This window comes from Bubalus kerabau, chromosome 12, assembly GCF_029407905.1.
Source record: "Bubalus kerabau isolate K-KA32 ecotype Philippines breed swamp buffalo chromosome 12, PCC_UOA_SB_1v2, whole genome shotgun sequence".
Lineage (NCBI taxonomy): Eukaryota > Metazoa > Chordata > Mammalia > Artiodactyla > Bovidae > Bubalus > Bubalus kerabau.
Window position 1 is genome coordinate 15507726 of NC_073635.1, and position 16379 is coordinate 15524104.

The following is a 16379-nucleotide window of genomic DNA, read 5'->3' on the forward strand; positions in this document are numbered from 1 at the left end:
TATGCAATTTAGAGACTTCATGAAATAAACCCAAGATTGACTAGAGAGCAGGAATTAGGGTAAAGCTGGAGGCAAGATCACAGGCCATGATAAAAGAATTTGGATTTTACAATTTTAATGAAGAAAAGCAACTGAGTCTTCAACAGCAAACAGATACGGATGGATGTAATAAATCCTATTCTATAAAGAACACAGAAGTCAAGGTGACCAGAGAGGGCTACTTCAAGAGTCCAGGCAAGGGACAGGCTGGAGTAGAGGTTGGTAGATGGAAATAGTGAGAAGCTGGACAGGCTTGAGACAGATTTAGGAGGGAAATCTGATCTTTGAAATAGGAACCAAAGTGATTCAAAGGTGAAAGGACAGTCTTCTCAAAAGCTGGTGCTAGAAGAAATAAACATCCACATTGGGAAAAAACAGATCAATATAAAAACACTGGCCTTATCTAAATACCAAAGAGGATATAGAGATGGAAAATAAACATGTGAAAAGATGCTCAATATCATGCCATTAGGTGACTGCAAATTAAAACAATGAGATACCACCACACTATGAAGTAAGTCAGAATACCTATAATGAAGAGGAGTTTATCCTAAAGGATTTAACACCTCTTACGTTCTTGGGAAATATAGTAAACTGTTGTGACATGAAAACTCCACTAGAAGTGGAGATATTTATATGTAAACTCTGTCTCATAATTTCTCTGTGAAAAACTGGATACTATTTTTTGGCTCTGCTTTTGGGCTGTATTTTATTTTGTACTTGACAAAGACGTAAAACAACAGGAATTCTCCTTAGTGCTGGTAGGAATGCAGAACGGTACAGCTACTCTGGGATAGTGTGGAGATTTCTTACAAACCTCAACAGAGGCTTACCGTTTAAGATTCAGCAGCTGCACTACTAGGTATTTTTCCAAGTGTGTTGCAAGTGTGTCCTCAGAACACCTGCACACAAATGTTTATAGGAGCTTTTTTTACTCGTAAGTCCCCAACACTGAAAGCAACCAAGATGTCCTACAAAAGGTGAAGAACAAACAAACTGTGGCAGATCTATACAGTAATAAAAAGAAATATGCTATTAAGCCACAAAAGGTAAGGACGAACCTTAACTGCATACGGCTGAGTGAAAGAAACCAGCGGGAAATGCTACAAGATTCCAACTGTATGACCTTCTGGGAAAGACAAACCTTGAGAGACAGTAAAAATATCAGTGGGTGCCAGGGACTGTGGTGGTGACAAGATACCCTAATGATGGATGGGTGAAATTACACATTTAGCAAAATCCACAGCACTGCTGACACAAAGAGTAAATCCTTATGTAAACTCTGGACTTCAATGCACCAAAACTGGCTCAACTACAACAAATATACCAAACTAATGCAAGAGGCTAGTAAAGGAAACTAGGGAGGGGAAATTAATATAGAAGCTCTGTATTTTTTGGTCAATTTTTCTATAAACGTAAAACTGCTATAAAAAGAAAAAAAAAAAAACGAAGTTTTTTAAAAATCCCAAAACAAACAACTGGACTAACAAATAACAGACTGCATATGGGAGGTAAGGGAGACCACTCCATTGTTTTTGATGTGAGATGAATATCATTCTTTACTGAAATGAAGAAGACACAGAGAAAAAATAGCCTGGGGTTGGACTTTTTTTTTATGTAGTTGAATCCACTTGATTTCCAAGTGGGTATCAAGACCGGAGCTTTGAGGAGGTAGCTGGGCAAGAAATAACCATTAGGGAATTTTAAAAAAAGAAAAAGCATTAAGTCATGGGAATGGATGAAGTCATCCAAGTGCAAAGGAAGAAGAGGCTAAAAGAAAAACTCAAGGACTGAGAAGGGCATTTCAGAAGGTAGGTTCAGCTACAATGAATTCTGCTAGGAGGTCAGAATGTCCAGGTAAGCATCGAGTAGACCTGCTGTTGCCACAGAACCTGAGAGACCTTCGTAAGAGCAGTCACATGATGTTAGATGCAAAAGCCACAATGGGATAGACTAAGAAAAAAATAAAATTTGCGAAATTATAACAATATGAGTAGATAGTTCTTGGTAATAAAAGTGAGTAGAGACTGTAGTAGAAGTTAGAGGCTGAGGGAAAAGGTCAAGATGGCTTCCTTAAGATGAAATATGAAAGCTTAATTAGATGGTAATGGGAACAATCCAGTAGAGAGGGAGACTGGCTCACAGAGAAAATACTAAAGCCATAAAGTCTTTGACAAGACACAATAGATGGATCCAGGCTCTGGAGAACTAGGGCGGAAAGCCTTTGAAAAAACGGGTATGGGGTAGAAGCATCTTATCTTCAGCACTTGAGAGATGCATGAAATTTAGTAAGTGGATGTTCAAAAGAATTAAATGAATCAAATTAAAGAAGTGAAATGATTTAGAAGGCTCCTGGCAAAGCATATGTAAATGTTAGGACCCTAGGCTAGAATTATACTAGAGAAGGCAGAAATAGAGTGTAAGGCAAAACACATTTTAGAAGGACAAAGGCAATAAACAAACAAGATAGATATAAATCCAACTTAAAAACATTGCTTTAAATGTAAATGGTTGAAATACATCAATTAAAAGACAGAGACTATCAAATGGATTGGGGAAAAAAAAAAAAAAAAGACCCAACTGTATGTTGTAAGAAAAGTTCACAGTAAATGTAAAGATACAGGAGATTTGAGGATAAGAAAGATATACCATAACATTAATTAAAAGAACACTAGAATAACCACATACATTTCAGGAAAACCAGACTTCAAAACAAGGAAGAGTTACCAGGGATAAAGAAGGACATTACACAATGATGAAGGGGTCAATTCTCTATGAAGAGATGACAACCCTTAGTATGTACTTGTTTAACAACAGAGCATCAATATATGTGAGTCAAAAACTGACAGAGCTGAAATGAGAAACTGATGAACAGACTAATACAATGAAAGACTTCAAGGCTGCTCTACCAGTAAGTGACAGACTCAGCAGGCTGAAAATCAGGAAAGACAGCTGAACTGAACAGCACCATCAATCAGCTGGTCTAACTGATATCTAAAGACTACTTCATCTAACAACAGCAAAATATACCTTCTCAAGCTCACATGGAGAATTCACCAAGATTAAAGGCCATAATACACACCACAAAATTTTAAAAGAATAGAAAGCATGCTGAGTATGCTCTTGGATCAAAATAGAACTGAACTAAAAATTAGTAAGATACCAAATATTTACAGATAGATGAAAATCCCCAAAATGGAGATTAAACAACACTTCTAAATAATACATTGGTTTTAAGAGCCTCAAGAGTAATCTTTAAATACTTCAAACTGAAGAAAGTGAAAACGCAATTTATCAAAATTCTGAAACACAGCAAAAACAGTGCTGGGAAAGAAAAGCCATATAAACCTAAGGCAAGTGGAAGAAGAGAAATAAAAATTAGAGAAGTCAATGAAACTGAAAACAATAAAACAGAAAAATCCACAAAACCAAGGTTTGGTAATTTTATCAATAAAACTGATAAATCTCTAGCCAGGCTAACAATTAAAAGGAAAGAAGACACAAATCACTAATAACACAAATGAAAGAGGAGCCATTACTACTGATCCTATGGACATTAAAAGGATAGTAAGGAATATTATGAACTCTACTCCACAAATTTGTTAACTTAGATTAAATGAATTTAAAAGATATAATCTACCAAAACTTACAAGAAACAAACTGGAAAGGTTTGTATCTATTGAAAGAAACTGAATTAACAATTAATAATCCTCCCAAGCAGAAAACAAAGCCCACATGGTTTCACTGATGAATTCTACCAAATGTTTAATAAAATAACACCAATTCTCTACAATTTATTTCAGAAAGTAGAAACTAAGAGAACAATTCCTGACTCATTCTATGAAGCAATTCGAATATCACAGTCAAAGACATTACAAAAAAGAAAATTATAGACCAGTGTTTCATTAACCTTGATACAAGAATACTTGACAAAATATTAACAAACTGAATGCAATAACATATAAAAAGAATTATACACCATGGCCAAGCTCCATTTAACCCACATATGTAAGGGTGATTTAGTATTCAAAAATCAATTATAAACACGAGAAAAATCATATGATCTTATCAATAAATGCAAAGCATTTGACAAAGGCAACATCAAATCATGATTTTAAAAAAATACAAAACACTCAAACAAAAAACCTCTGAGGAACCAGAATTAGAGGGGAACTTCCATAATGTGAAAAATACCTACAAAAAACCTACACCTAACATCATGCTTCTTGTTAAGAAACCAGATGCTTTCCACCCAATATCATGAATAAGACAAGGAAGTCCCCTCTCACCATCCTTACTGAACTTTGTACCTGCAAGTCCTAACCAGTGCAATAAGCAAAGGAAATGAAAGGTATAAAGACTAAGAAGGAAAACAAAATTGTCTTTGTTTGCAGCTGACATACTGTATATTGAAAGCCCCTAAAGAAAGAAAGAAAGAAAAAACACCTGTAACTAGTAAGCAACTATAAAAAGGTTGCAAGATAAAGGTAAAGTTAACTGTTTTCCTATATATCAGGAATGAACAACTGGAGTTAAAAATACACCATTTGCATCAGCACCAAAAAAAAAAAAGAGAAGAAATATTTAGGCATAAATTTAACAATATACAGGATCCATGTGAGGAAAAAACCACAAAATGTTGATGAAAAATCAAAGATCTAAATAAATGGGAGACTAATTACATGATCATAGATGGTTAGACGTCAGGTCTTCCCAACTTAATCTTTAGATCCAATACAATCCCAATAAAAACCCTAATTAAGTCATTTTGTGGACAAATTGATTCTAAAATTTATATGAAAGACCTAGTTTCAGTCTCAGTGAAAGACCTAGAAAATTAGAGAACTGACAACCAATTTTGAGATGAACCAAAAAATCTACAGTATTCAACACAGTGTAGTAGTATCAGCAGAAAAGACAGGTCAATGAAATGGGATAAACTGCCCAGAAACAGACCCATACAAATATAGTCAAGTGATCTTTGAAAAAGGAGCAAAGAAAATACAAAGGAAAAAGGATAGTCTTTTCTTAAACTTTTGCCTTACAACTTTCACAAAAGTTAACTGCGATCCAAAATGGATCACAGGTCTAAATGTAAAATTCAAAACTGTAAAACTTCTGAAGGTAACATAGGAAAAAATGTAGGTGACCATGGGTTTAACAGTGTGTTTTTAAAAGACGCAACATCAAAAGCACAATCCATTAGAGGAAAAAAAATTGATGTGGAATTGATTAAACTTTAAAACTTTTGCTCTCTAGGAGACACGGTTAAGATAATGAAGACAAGTCACAGACTAGGAGAAAATACTTTCAAAATACTTCTCTGGTAAAGGAGTGCTATCTAAAACATACAAAGGACTTTTAAAACAAAAGGAAAAAAAAACTTTTTAAATGGGCAAAAGATCTGAAAGCAGACCTCACAGAAAAGGATATACAGATGGTAAAATTATCATTAGAGAATTGCAAAATAAAACAGTAAGAAGCCACTATATACCTACTGGAGGGACTACAATCCAAAACACCACCACCACATGCTGGCAAGGATGCAGAACAGGAACTCTGGTTCATCGCTGGTGGGAAGGCAAAATGGTACAGCCACATTGGAAGAAAGACAGCTGGGCCGTTTCTTACAATGCTAAGCATAGTCTTACCGTAAGATCCAGCAATTGCATTGCTGGGTGTTTTTCCAAATGAGTTGAAATCTTCTGTCCTCAAAAACCCTACACACCAATGTTTACAGCAGTTTTGTTCCTAAGTGCCAAAAACTGGAGGCAATCAGGATGTCCTTCAAAGATGAGTGGATAAACACACAGTGGTACATTTATATGATGGAATACCATTCAGTAATAGAAGTACATTAACAAGTCACAAAGAGACATTGTACATTGCTAACTTAAAGAAGGCAGTCTGAGGCAGCTAGAGGTAAAACTACACAAAGAAGGAAAAGATCTGATTGCCAGGGGTGGGGAGGGAACACAGGGATGAATATAGGCGTATATCATGTGTAGGTTGGTGAAACTTTTCTGTATGACACTATTACATGACATTATGTATATGGGGAAACTTGCAGAACTGTATGACAGGCGTGAACCCTAAACTATACATTTCACTTAATAATGAGGTATCGATATCAGTTCATGAATTATAAAATACACCACACAAGATGTCAATAGAGCAAACTATGATAAGCAAAATTGTATATGGGGAGGAGGGAGGTATTCTGAACTTTCTGGTGAATTTTTCTGTAAAGACTAAAACTACTCTCAATTTAAAAATGCATACTAAGTAAAATATCCCTTTTAAAAATGAAATTTTCCTAAGAATATCCATTCTTTTTGGCAAAGATGTTTGACAATCAACAGCATGATAGAATTCTTTAGATTTTGACAAATTTTCTTTTAAATGCTACTTTTGTTGCTTATTGATTATATGCCCTTGGGAAGATGTTGTGATTTCTGAGTTTTGGCATCTTTGGGTGTAAAATAAAAAATTACCTAAAAGGTCAACTGGATTTAATCACATCAGATGAGATCAGATCAGTCGCTCAGTCGTGTCCGACTCTTTGCGACCCCATAATCGCAGGACACCAGGCCTCCCTGTGTAATTCACCTAGCAAAAGTTGCACAAAGTAGGCATGTAAATCGTTCTTTTCTTTCTTGCTCATTTGTCCTCAAATTCTTTCTAACTCAGGTAAGGTAGAACACACCCTGAGTATTTCTCAAAAAAAGGTTAACACATACCCTAAAGGTACATGCAATCAACCATTAAAAAAACCATTAGGCCACTCATACCTCAAAGGTATTAAATACATGTCTTCCTGGAGCTCAATTTAAAATTTGGAGAGGAGGGGGGAAGCTGTTTAACTGGTAACTTAAAACACTGTTATACCAAAACAACGTTGCTGAAGTATTTGCACGATATTTCAAGAGGCAACAGGAAACTATGAGAATTTTCGCCACACAGGCTTCCAGGGCACTTCTCCACCATCTTCAGCCATTTGGGATATATCTCAAAATTTTCCACTAAAGCATTGCCTTTCATTTCCAGTTTTAATTATGTTACTAAACACAAGTTCATTTTCGTCTCAATGTCAGTCCTTGTGTCAACCATTTAGCTCCAAAGGGCCTGTTTCCCCTTAAATTACTAAAGGACAACCTGAAAAATAACATTTTGCACTAAGAATTAATGCTTTTGAATTGTGGTGCTGGAGAAGACTCTTCCGAGTTCCTTGGACTGAAAGGAGATCAAACCAGTCAATCCTAAAGGAAATCAACCCTGAACATCCACTGGAAGGACTGATGCTGAAGCTCCAATACTTTGACCACCTGATGCAAAAAGCAAGGAAAAGATGTTGATATTGGGAAAGATTGAGGGCAAAAGAAGAAGGGGGCAGCAGAGGATGAGATGGCTAGATATCATAACTGACTCAATGGACCTGAGTTTGAGCAAACTCTGGGAGAGAGTGGAGGAGAGGGAGTGGTGCTCAGAGCCTGGGGGTGCTCAGTCCATGTGGTCGCAAAGAGTTAGACATGACTTAGCGACTGAACAACAATAAAAACTATTTAATACAGAATTTATAGCTCTGTGAGTCAGAATTAAGCAAGCAATAACTGAAATGAAGATTACACTTTTTTGATTGCTTTCTCAAGGTCTTGGCTTGACTTTGAGTCATTTTCTTTTCCACTGAACTGCACATGTTAAGTCTGTAAGAGACTACTGCCCTGATTTTTTAACAAAATTTGCATATCAATATGAAACTCTTTTGTCCAAGACAATCTCGTAAAATTAAGCACCTGATTGGATAAATACGTAAGGATAAACAAAGCAGTATGAGTGTCACAAGGTCAAACAGAGGCTGAGCATACCTGTACTTTGTTGTGTCACACATTAAGAAAAATAATATACTGAAGCATGTTCAGAGATCTACAAAACTCTTAAGGATTTCAAAACCATGCTACCTAAGAGCAAGAAATGGAGGTATGCTTAACCTGTAGGGAAAAAAAAACACGAAACGAACTGCATTTGAAATTGATGCAGTGTAAGAGCCATCTTAAATCACCTGCAGGCTATGGTATTTGAAGGGAATCAGACTTGCTCGATGTTCCCAGAACTGGGACTAACATGAGGCAGCAATAAAGTACAGGATAAGTATAGATCTCGGAGCCTTCAAGAGACTCAAATCCTACAGTAGACCTTTAATCAACTATGTGATATTAGAAATACATGTGATATTCTCAGACATCAATTAATCTTGTATGTAAGATGAAGGTTCTAAGTTGGCTAATTCCCAAGGTAATCTTCAAATAAAAAGTGGCATGGAGGCATATTCTGGATCAGCTTCTTCCCATCAGAGCATCCTGAACATGGAATGAGCTATCTCACTGAGGTCACGAGTGCTATCACTACAACACGATCATGTGCTCCGTACAAAGGAAAAACCACAACAGATAGCACAGTATTTTAAGTAAAAGCCAAATGTCCACAAGCTGGTATTCTTATAAAAAGAATTAAAAAGATAGGATGGAAGAGTATTGTTTTTTATGTTGCCATCTACTGAGTAAATTATAATAACATAATTTTAGAAAAAAAAAATCCTAAATCATATTTCTAGCTCATCTGTACTGAATATTACATTTTCCTTTGTTTCTAGATAGACTGAATATTATGCTAACTTTTGATTCTTTGAACCCACTTAATATACCTTATGGAATAACCTTATAAATATCTTGTCTGAACAATTTTGTATATACTAGCCAACAATATTATTTCTTAAAGATTCCTCTGAGTTACAGTGAAAGTGAATGTTTATAAAACTCAAATTAACTTCTCAAACCAAAGTTAAAATTACTCAGTACAGCTACTTTCTACATTTTAGGTTTAATAAAAATAGGCATACACAACCAACAACCAGGGAATAACCTCATGAAATATGTACTCAACTTTCCATGTAAAGTACAGTATTTTAACAGTGCTCAGCACATAAGAAATACTAAGTTAAGTATGGATCATAAACATTAAGAGAACAAGGGTTTAAAAAAAAAAAGAGCAAGGGTAGGAGATGCCTGGAATACAGGAGGCCAGGTACAGAGAGTACAATGTAGATAGACGTATGTTCCTAAATTCACTCCAAACAAATTTGTGGTTTATCCATTGCTCTTCTCTGGGGCAAATTTAAAGAAAAATTCTTTCCCTAACTCTACATCTGTCTGAAAATCCAAGGAAATCTGTTGTAGGTCACTTTATCATCAGATGTTACACTGAAAATATTTTGAACATTTTCTACCTACATGCCATAGCTTACCTCTTCAGTAGAGATCACTTTCATCACAATTCCTGAAAACTCCGATGCACACTTCAAAGTTCCCTAGCATTTTTTGTTTTTTCTTACTGCAGTAATCTGAGTACCTTAGATGTACATTTAAGTGGGAAAAACCTTTAAAGAGCACCTATGTGCTTATTTTGGAAATACAAACCTTTCACATTTCAAGACTAAGTTAATGTGAACTTTCTTAAATGGGAAATTAAAATACCTGAATTTTTAAAATCAAGAAATTGCTTAGGACATCTAGGCACTGACACTTTGCTCAAGTGTTTCAATACAGCAAAATCGAGTAAGATTTATGGACATATTTACAATAGCTACAAGGTCAGTACTTGTAGTCACACTTCTTATTGACATTTATCTCCTTTAAAACAGAAGTTATTAAAAAAAAGTTCTTTACTCAAATTAAAAAAAACTATTTTATTCTATAGCTAGTCCTACGAATCACAGTGAAACAATAAGCCTAGTTCTTATACCTCAAACATAAAGCCATGTTCAATATTCATAAACGTTTTTATTTTGAAGCTACTGATAGTGTAGGGAAGAGTTCATGTAATGAAAATTATTTTTAAAACTCTCATGTCATCACTATTTTTACAATATGTTTGAAATTTCCAGTGTAATGCTTTTATTTAACACTCCCTGCCCTACATCTTTTAAATACACATAGTTAAGGCTTCTAAATTCTTTTGTACTCAAGGAAACATAGCCTCCCATCTTTCATAGAAATACATTTTGTCTGTGAATCTTTCAATACCTTTAATTCTAAAAACAAAATTTTATCCACAGTATTTTTACTCATCTTTTCCAAATTACTAGACTAGTAAAGACAAGAATTTTAGCTCCTCTCCCACACCCCAAATACAGTGGCTACTCTAAATCATAATATCCTTTTATAATTCTTTTTTTCAGAGTATAATTTCTTTACAGAGCCAAATTAGGTCATTTTAATCCACAAGTTGTCATTAACTAAACTTATTTGTCACCTAGGACTCCACCATAAAGTTTTTTAATTTTAGCAGTCTGCTTCTTACAAATTTTCATCAAACCAAAAGGGAAATCTCCTCTTGTTTCTGGCAGACTCTGCATAGAAAAGTAAATTGTTCTAATGGCTCTAATTAAGTTTATGTAGATATAAAGACAAGAATCATGAAAACCAAATTTTATCCTTTCCCATGTTCTCTTGATAAGGTTAAAAGAAAGAGACTCTGTAAGTTAAGATTTCCTCTTCTCCAATGACTTGTTCAAGTAGAACACCAAAATGTAAAATACTTTCTTCTCCTATTAACAGCACCCACTAATAAAACAGTTCTCCAATAAGTCATTATTCTCAAATATTCTTTTTCTGACTCGAAGAACTGTCTTCTGTATGCAATTTTCTAAGGGTCTATGTTTAGCAAGATCTCACTTTAAAAGACTTGAGTGTATTACTCCTGATATTTGCAATATTAACTCGAGTTTTAACGGTTTGCAAAATCGACATACGAAAATGGCATCTAAAAAAATCCAATTCTGGAAACAAAGCTAAGGTGAAGCTAATCAGTAAAGTGCAAAAACAAGACTAATAGATCACCTATTTCCTTAATATGGCACTGTGTGACCCAGTGAAGTCATTTTAATTCAACAGTTTAAATCATTTTTTTCTCAAAAAAGTTTAAGACATATAAGGATATATATTCAGAAATACTTAGAGGAAGACACATAAAATTAAAATACATTTTAAAATACTGTTATAGTTTCCATTTTCTACTCCTGAAAGAAAAATAAGCCATTTATCAGTAAGTGCATTTTTTTCAAGGAGAAAATATTTATTAGTTTTTCAAATGATCACATAATACAAATGTTACACAATTAGTCATTCTAGAAAAAAATTAGCTTATATTAATATTCATAAAATAAACACTGAAAAATATAGGATTGCATATTGTGACATGAAATATTTAAAAATCTGAAAGAAAATGAATCAAAATAAAAGTTTAAACAAATCAGTTCACATTAATATACATGAAGTTTCACTTTTAAATAGCTTTCAGTGGCATGAGATGAATAGAAATGCACTTACATTTCTTTTGCACACTTTAAGGAACAAAGCTAAAATTTAATCAAAGCATGAGATGAATGGGATTAAGAGACTAAATCATTTCTCTTCAAAACTGAAACGAAAGGCCATAAACTGGCCTTCAGTTCCCTGAGTTCTAAAATGTTGAGTAGTTATTTTTTAATTTATATGTGTTTGTAAAAACTATCTTATTAACTTTTAACAAAAGCAAATCAAGAGTAAAAAGTTGTAATCATTTATTGGAACTCAGAGCTCTCCTGGGAAATTTTAGCTCAAACTGATCTTTTAAACTTACTTTTAAGTACCATACATATCAAAGTTTATGTATAATTAATGAGGGGAAAAAGGGTCCCACACATAGCCAACAAAGACTAAAGGCCAGGTTATAACCTAGCAAGTGTGGCTTCTAAAACCTCTTAAGATTCCTAAAACATTTAGATGCTTCCAGAGTGTTACCTCTAGAATTTCCATTCTTAAAGTTGAGACCAAATAAAACAAACTGGCAGCATCGTGTAACTTTAAAAAACTTCTTTAGTAGCTTTCAACTGACTAGTTTTAATAGATACTAAAAAGAGAAATAAAACATTTTGATAGCTACTTCTATCAATTTATCAAATCCATAGTTTGGATAACTTTCTTGCAACACTTAATTCACACACAGAGGCTTATTCTACTACTACTACTTGCCTTTGGTCTATAAAATACCTCTTTGTTTCAGGATCATTCAACTTTAGAATGCCTGCAAACGCAGAACAGTACCTCAACTTTAACAGGTATTTACTTTTAAAGACTTAATTTAGAAGGTGCTTCTACTTCTATACTGGAATCTGTTGATTCGACAAGAATAAGGCTCAAGATTAGAAAAAGATAAACCAAAAAAGTACATCCTAATATTAAAAGTAATTTAGGAATAATTAAGATCTTCACCCTTTACTTCCTAGTTCTTTTCAGTGTTGGGCAACAAAAGACAAGTTTCATTAAGTTTTCTGGGTCTCCGAGACTACCAAAAGGTCTGCCTGCTTCATTAGGGTGATTTTCAATCCCACAAATCTTTTAAGTGAAACAGATAGAGAGCTGCTTTTTTAAAGAAAGGAGTCTCTCATGCTTCCTCTAGTTCAGTCTTCTGAATAGAAAGGAATAGTTTCATGGTTATGTAAAGTTCCAATCTGAAAAAATTACGTTATTATTTGAGCCTTTCCATTTCCAGATCAAAAGTACACCAGAGAAAATCTTAAAGTTTATCAATGACAAGATCAGGTGGCTCTCTCATCCTTGTGTCTTCTAGACATAGTGCATGGCTCCGTTCACCACTGCCTTCCAAACTGCAGTTGCTGCATGTGTGACAGATATCATCCTTGAAGGCTCTGCTAGAGGAGTTCCTTTGGCTGAAGGAGGATGTTTACCAGTTGAAAGAAATCTGGGCAATTAGAGAACAAATAAACCAGTCTCCCATTATCAAGATACCTGGAGTCACAGAAGGAATCCACTAAGGAAAAAGTGAAAACTTGCCAAAGGCACCAAAGTTCACATTCTACCCACTGTAGATGATAAGAACTTCCTGAAATCAAATCCTACCCTTGGCATCAAAGATACTAACAGAAAACCGTATTAATGCCATGGGGAAAATCTAGGACAAGGTTCTTTTGCCACAAATAACATTATTCCTAGGGACTGGAAAACTACTTGTGAGTATATTTAACAAAGCTTTCAGGGATAGCATCTCCTGAAACATATTCATTCATATGTATCGTATTAAAGAATGAAGCCTAAATTTGACAGTAAAACCATAATGGTACTATCATTGCATCTTGTTAAAGATCTACCTGATATGGAGTCCTAAAGTTCAACATAGGAAAATAGACCAAAAAGTTCTCACTAATAGGGTAGGATAACACCTGGACATCAGATGTATAAATCAGGAAAATACAGATGTCCAGTTTGCCCAAAGACAAAATACAGAAACTTCTTAAATACTGGAATATAAAAGAGCACTGAGAAGTACACTGCTACCAGTAAAGGTTAAAATGGGCAAATATTTCCTTTTAAAAATTCCTGTGGACTACACAGGCATTCACCAAATCAGTGCCCCCAAATCAGCCACTGCTTTAATTACCTGGAGAGAAAATTAAATACATCTTAAGTCTCTTTTCTGAAAGGGCACTAGTTAGCATTCTTAGAAAAACAGATTGCAGCCCCACTTGGTTCTTCTATGAACCCAAGGAGTAAACAACAGAATTACATGGGCAATGGAAGGACACTCCAGTCTATAAATAAACCCAAGTAAATAACGGAAAGCACCCACTTGTTTATTACCCTTTCCCAACTCTCTCCAGAAGCTGGATATTCTGCCTCCAAAGGTTCAGTGGAGAAAGTGGACCCCTGACGTCAAAAGCTCTCCGTGGTCTTGGCTGTATCTGTGGTTCTAGGATCACTCCTTGCACCTCTGGTAGGAGAGAAGCACTGAAATAGAGAGCTGAATATAGATTTAAGAAAAAACTCTTATTAAGAAATTACATTCTCTGGTCATTGAGCTTGTAATGACTTATCCTCAGGACAAAAAGGGGCTGCCTCTGGGCACACATTCTTCCATGCCTTCTTAATTTGAATTTTAGAAGCCTTTCACCACAAATGATTAATTCCTCAGTAACTACTAAGAAGGGAACTAGCTTGGTCTAAGTCATAACACAGGGTGTGACAAACCACTCAATGTCAAGTGGAAGACCAAATACAAAAATGATAAATTAGGACTGGTAAACAAGATCTTAAAGGGACAGGCAAAGGCACTTGACCTCAGATATATTAAAGGAGGAGTCCCAATTAATTCTGCTGTCAAAGAGAAGACGATGGATTGAAAAGCAGAAATAGAATAATCAAGCATATTAACAGGAATACCACTAAACCTTGGGAATTGCCTTAAGAAGCGGAATTTGTTCTCAGTTTTTTAATTCTTCAGTAATTTAAAGAATTAATCAGACTACAGCCCCTTATTATAGCAGTATAAAAATAAACCTGAATTTTATCAAGCTGTGCCTACTGTCACTGAAAAGGATTTATTCTTCAAGCACTCATCTTTAAAAGTGGGAGGGCAGAATAGTGGACATAGGCAATACAGACTAAAAATCCTTTTCAAACATATGATTATTTGGTTTGGGGTCAAGAAGGACCAGGAAATAATCATTAATTGCTTCAATGTAGAAATTAAAGCAGTTAAGATATACCCAAATAATAGATGATGATAAAGATACTGGAAAATAAGTTCACTTTATTATAGAAATAAGGTGAACAAGAGAAGGAAGTTCAAAGCACATAGTATCTGATCAAGGAAAAGCTGAAAGGAGAATAAAGATAGGCAGATATATAATATTTAAAGTTAGAGGGACTGCAGGATAAATTTTAACAATGGAAAACAGATCGATTGTATTCTATGGTACTGAGTGATACATCCCTATTAAATTTCAGATCTTATTCTAAATAGAAAGGTGCTGTATGCTCCTGCTGTCTGGAACATGGGCAGTTCACTGTCTGACTTCAGGGACATGTTGTATTTGGGGATAAATTAAGAAAAAATGCTATCAAATTATTTCTCTCTCACCCCGACTGGTCATCACAAGGGTTCCTTACCTGTTAGTGGAACGAGGACTGCACTCTCTTGTTCTCTATCAATCAACTCACAAAGGTTATAGGTTCAGCACTAAGAAGGTAGCAACCAACCAAAGTTAGTTTTAATGCCTTCACTTCCTCCTGGCTCTGCCGGCCAGTTTGGAAAAATGCCAACAGCTGAAAAGGAATGGTTATTCCATTACCTAACAACAATTAGAGTGAAAAAAAGATCTTTTTAAGCCTGAAGATGAAGGAATGAGGTAATAACCCTTTGGTACCTTAGGACTATATTAAATTCTGTACAAGTGAGAAATGAAAATGGTTTGGATTTAGACAACCTATAAATTTAACCATCAAATCTATAATTTCCAAAATTTAAAGAAATGAAAAAAGAAGTAAAAGGAAGTCAAGGGGGTGAAACTGTCATCTAACAAGAGATATCAAATAAATAACTACAACAGTATTTTATGAGTTTATGTGGCAGCTATTTTTTCTTCAAATTTCCAACAGATTTTAAATCCCAGGGTCTTTAAACAGTATTTTACAGTAAAATCACATTAGGAGGAATGTGAGGGATAACAAGAGGAAAAGAGCACCAAAAGAAAAGATCTGAATATTCAATCTCTCAAGAAAACAAAATCTAAATAGGTATTTTCAAAGGTCAAAAATCACAAATAGATTAGCAAACTATTCCACAGCTGGAGTTCTTAAGGAGTGGCTCTTTAACAGATGAGAAAGGCTTAAAACTGATACATCAGAGGTACCTCATTTGTTTTCAGTGGACCTATACCGTGAAAACAGGTATGACAAAATCACTTTCAAAATTATTAAACAATCAACCTCTACCCTTTTCTGATCAATTTTCTTGACAAATTATTTTTCATTATCTAATAATATTTCAATATAAATCATGGAAATTTAAAGACTCCCAAATGAATAAGAGCTAAGTAAAACTTAACTAAGATACAGTTTAAAATTTATTCAGAAACTATAAAGATATGATTTTCCAAATTTATTAGTTTTTCTTCATTTTATAAATACTAATCAGTAGTATAGCAATATATCTGATTGAAAATATATGCAAAAAGGGAGCATTCCATTATGGAAAAAAATTACTCAGGGAATTCCATTATGGAAAAAAATTACTCAATTCTAAATTTAAATTTAGAAGCCCACTACACTTTGAAAATGAGAAACAACTCCCAAGAAATCATTATCTTGCTCAGATTAATAATGGTCTAAATTTACAGTTTCTCCTTAAGTAGGAGCTCCAAATCCTTGAATTACCAGGCCCCACAGAATATATAAATTAAAAAGGCAACAAACTTCGATTTTAAAAAGCCAAATGTCCTTAGGTTA

At 34.5% G+C, this 16379-nt stretch overlaps 1 protein-coding gene across 12 annotated transcripts in view; it reads right to left on the reverse strand.

Annotated features, from left to right (window-relative positions):
- Positions 1–16379, reverse strand: part of TSC22D1 (TSC22 domain family member 1) — a 124014-nt gene that overhangs the window by 79069 nt on the left and 28566 nt on the right. For 2 of the 12 annotated variants that reach the window (XM_055542014.1, XM_055542008.1), the window contains 3 exons: positions 15042–15076; positions 13734–13863; positions 11149–12837 (listed from right to left, as the gene is read on the reverse strand). The exons of 5 other annotated variants lie outside the window; for them this stretch is intronic. In XM_055542014.1, the coding sequence (XP_055397989.1) occupies positions 12702–12837; positions 13734–13863; positions 15042–15076 (301 nt within the window). In that variant the 3' untranslated portion in view covers positions 11149–12701. Of the gene's footprint in view, positions 1–11148; positions 13881–15041; positions 15077–16379 lie in introns of those variants that run through there. 5 more of the 12 variants (XM_055542010.1, XM_055542009.1, XR_008700880.1 and 2 more) reach the window with 5 other exon arrangements.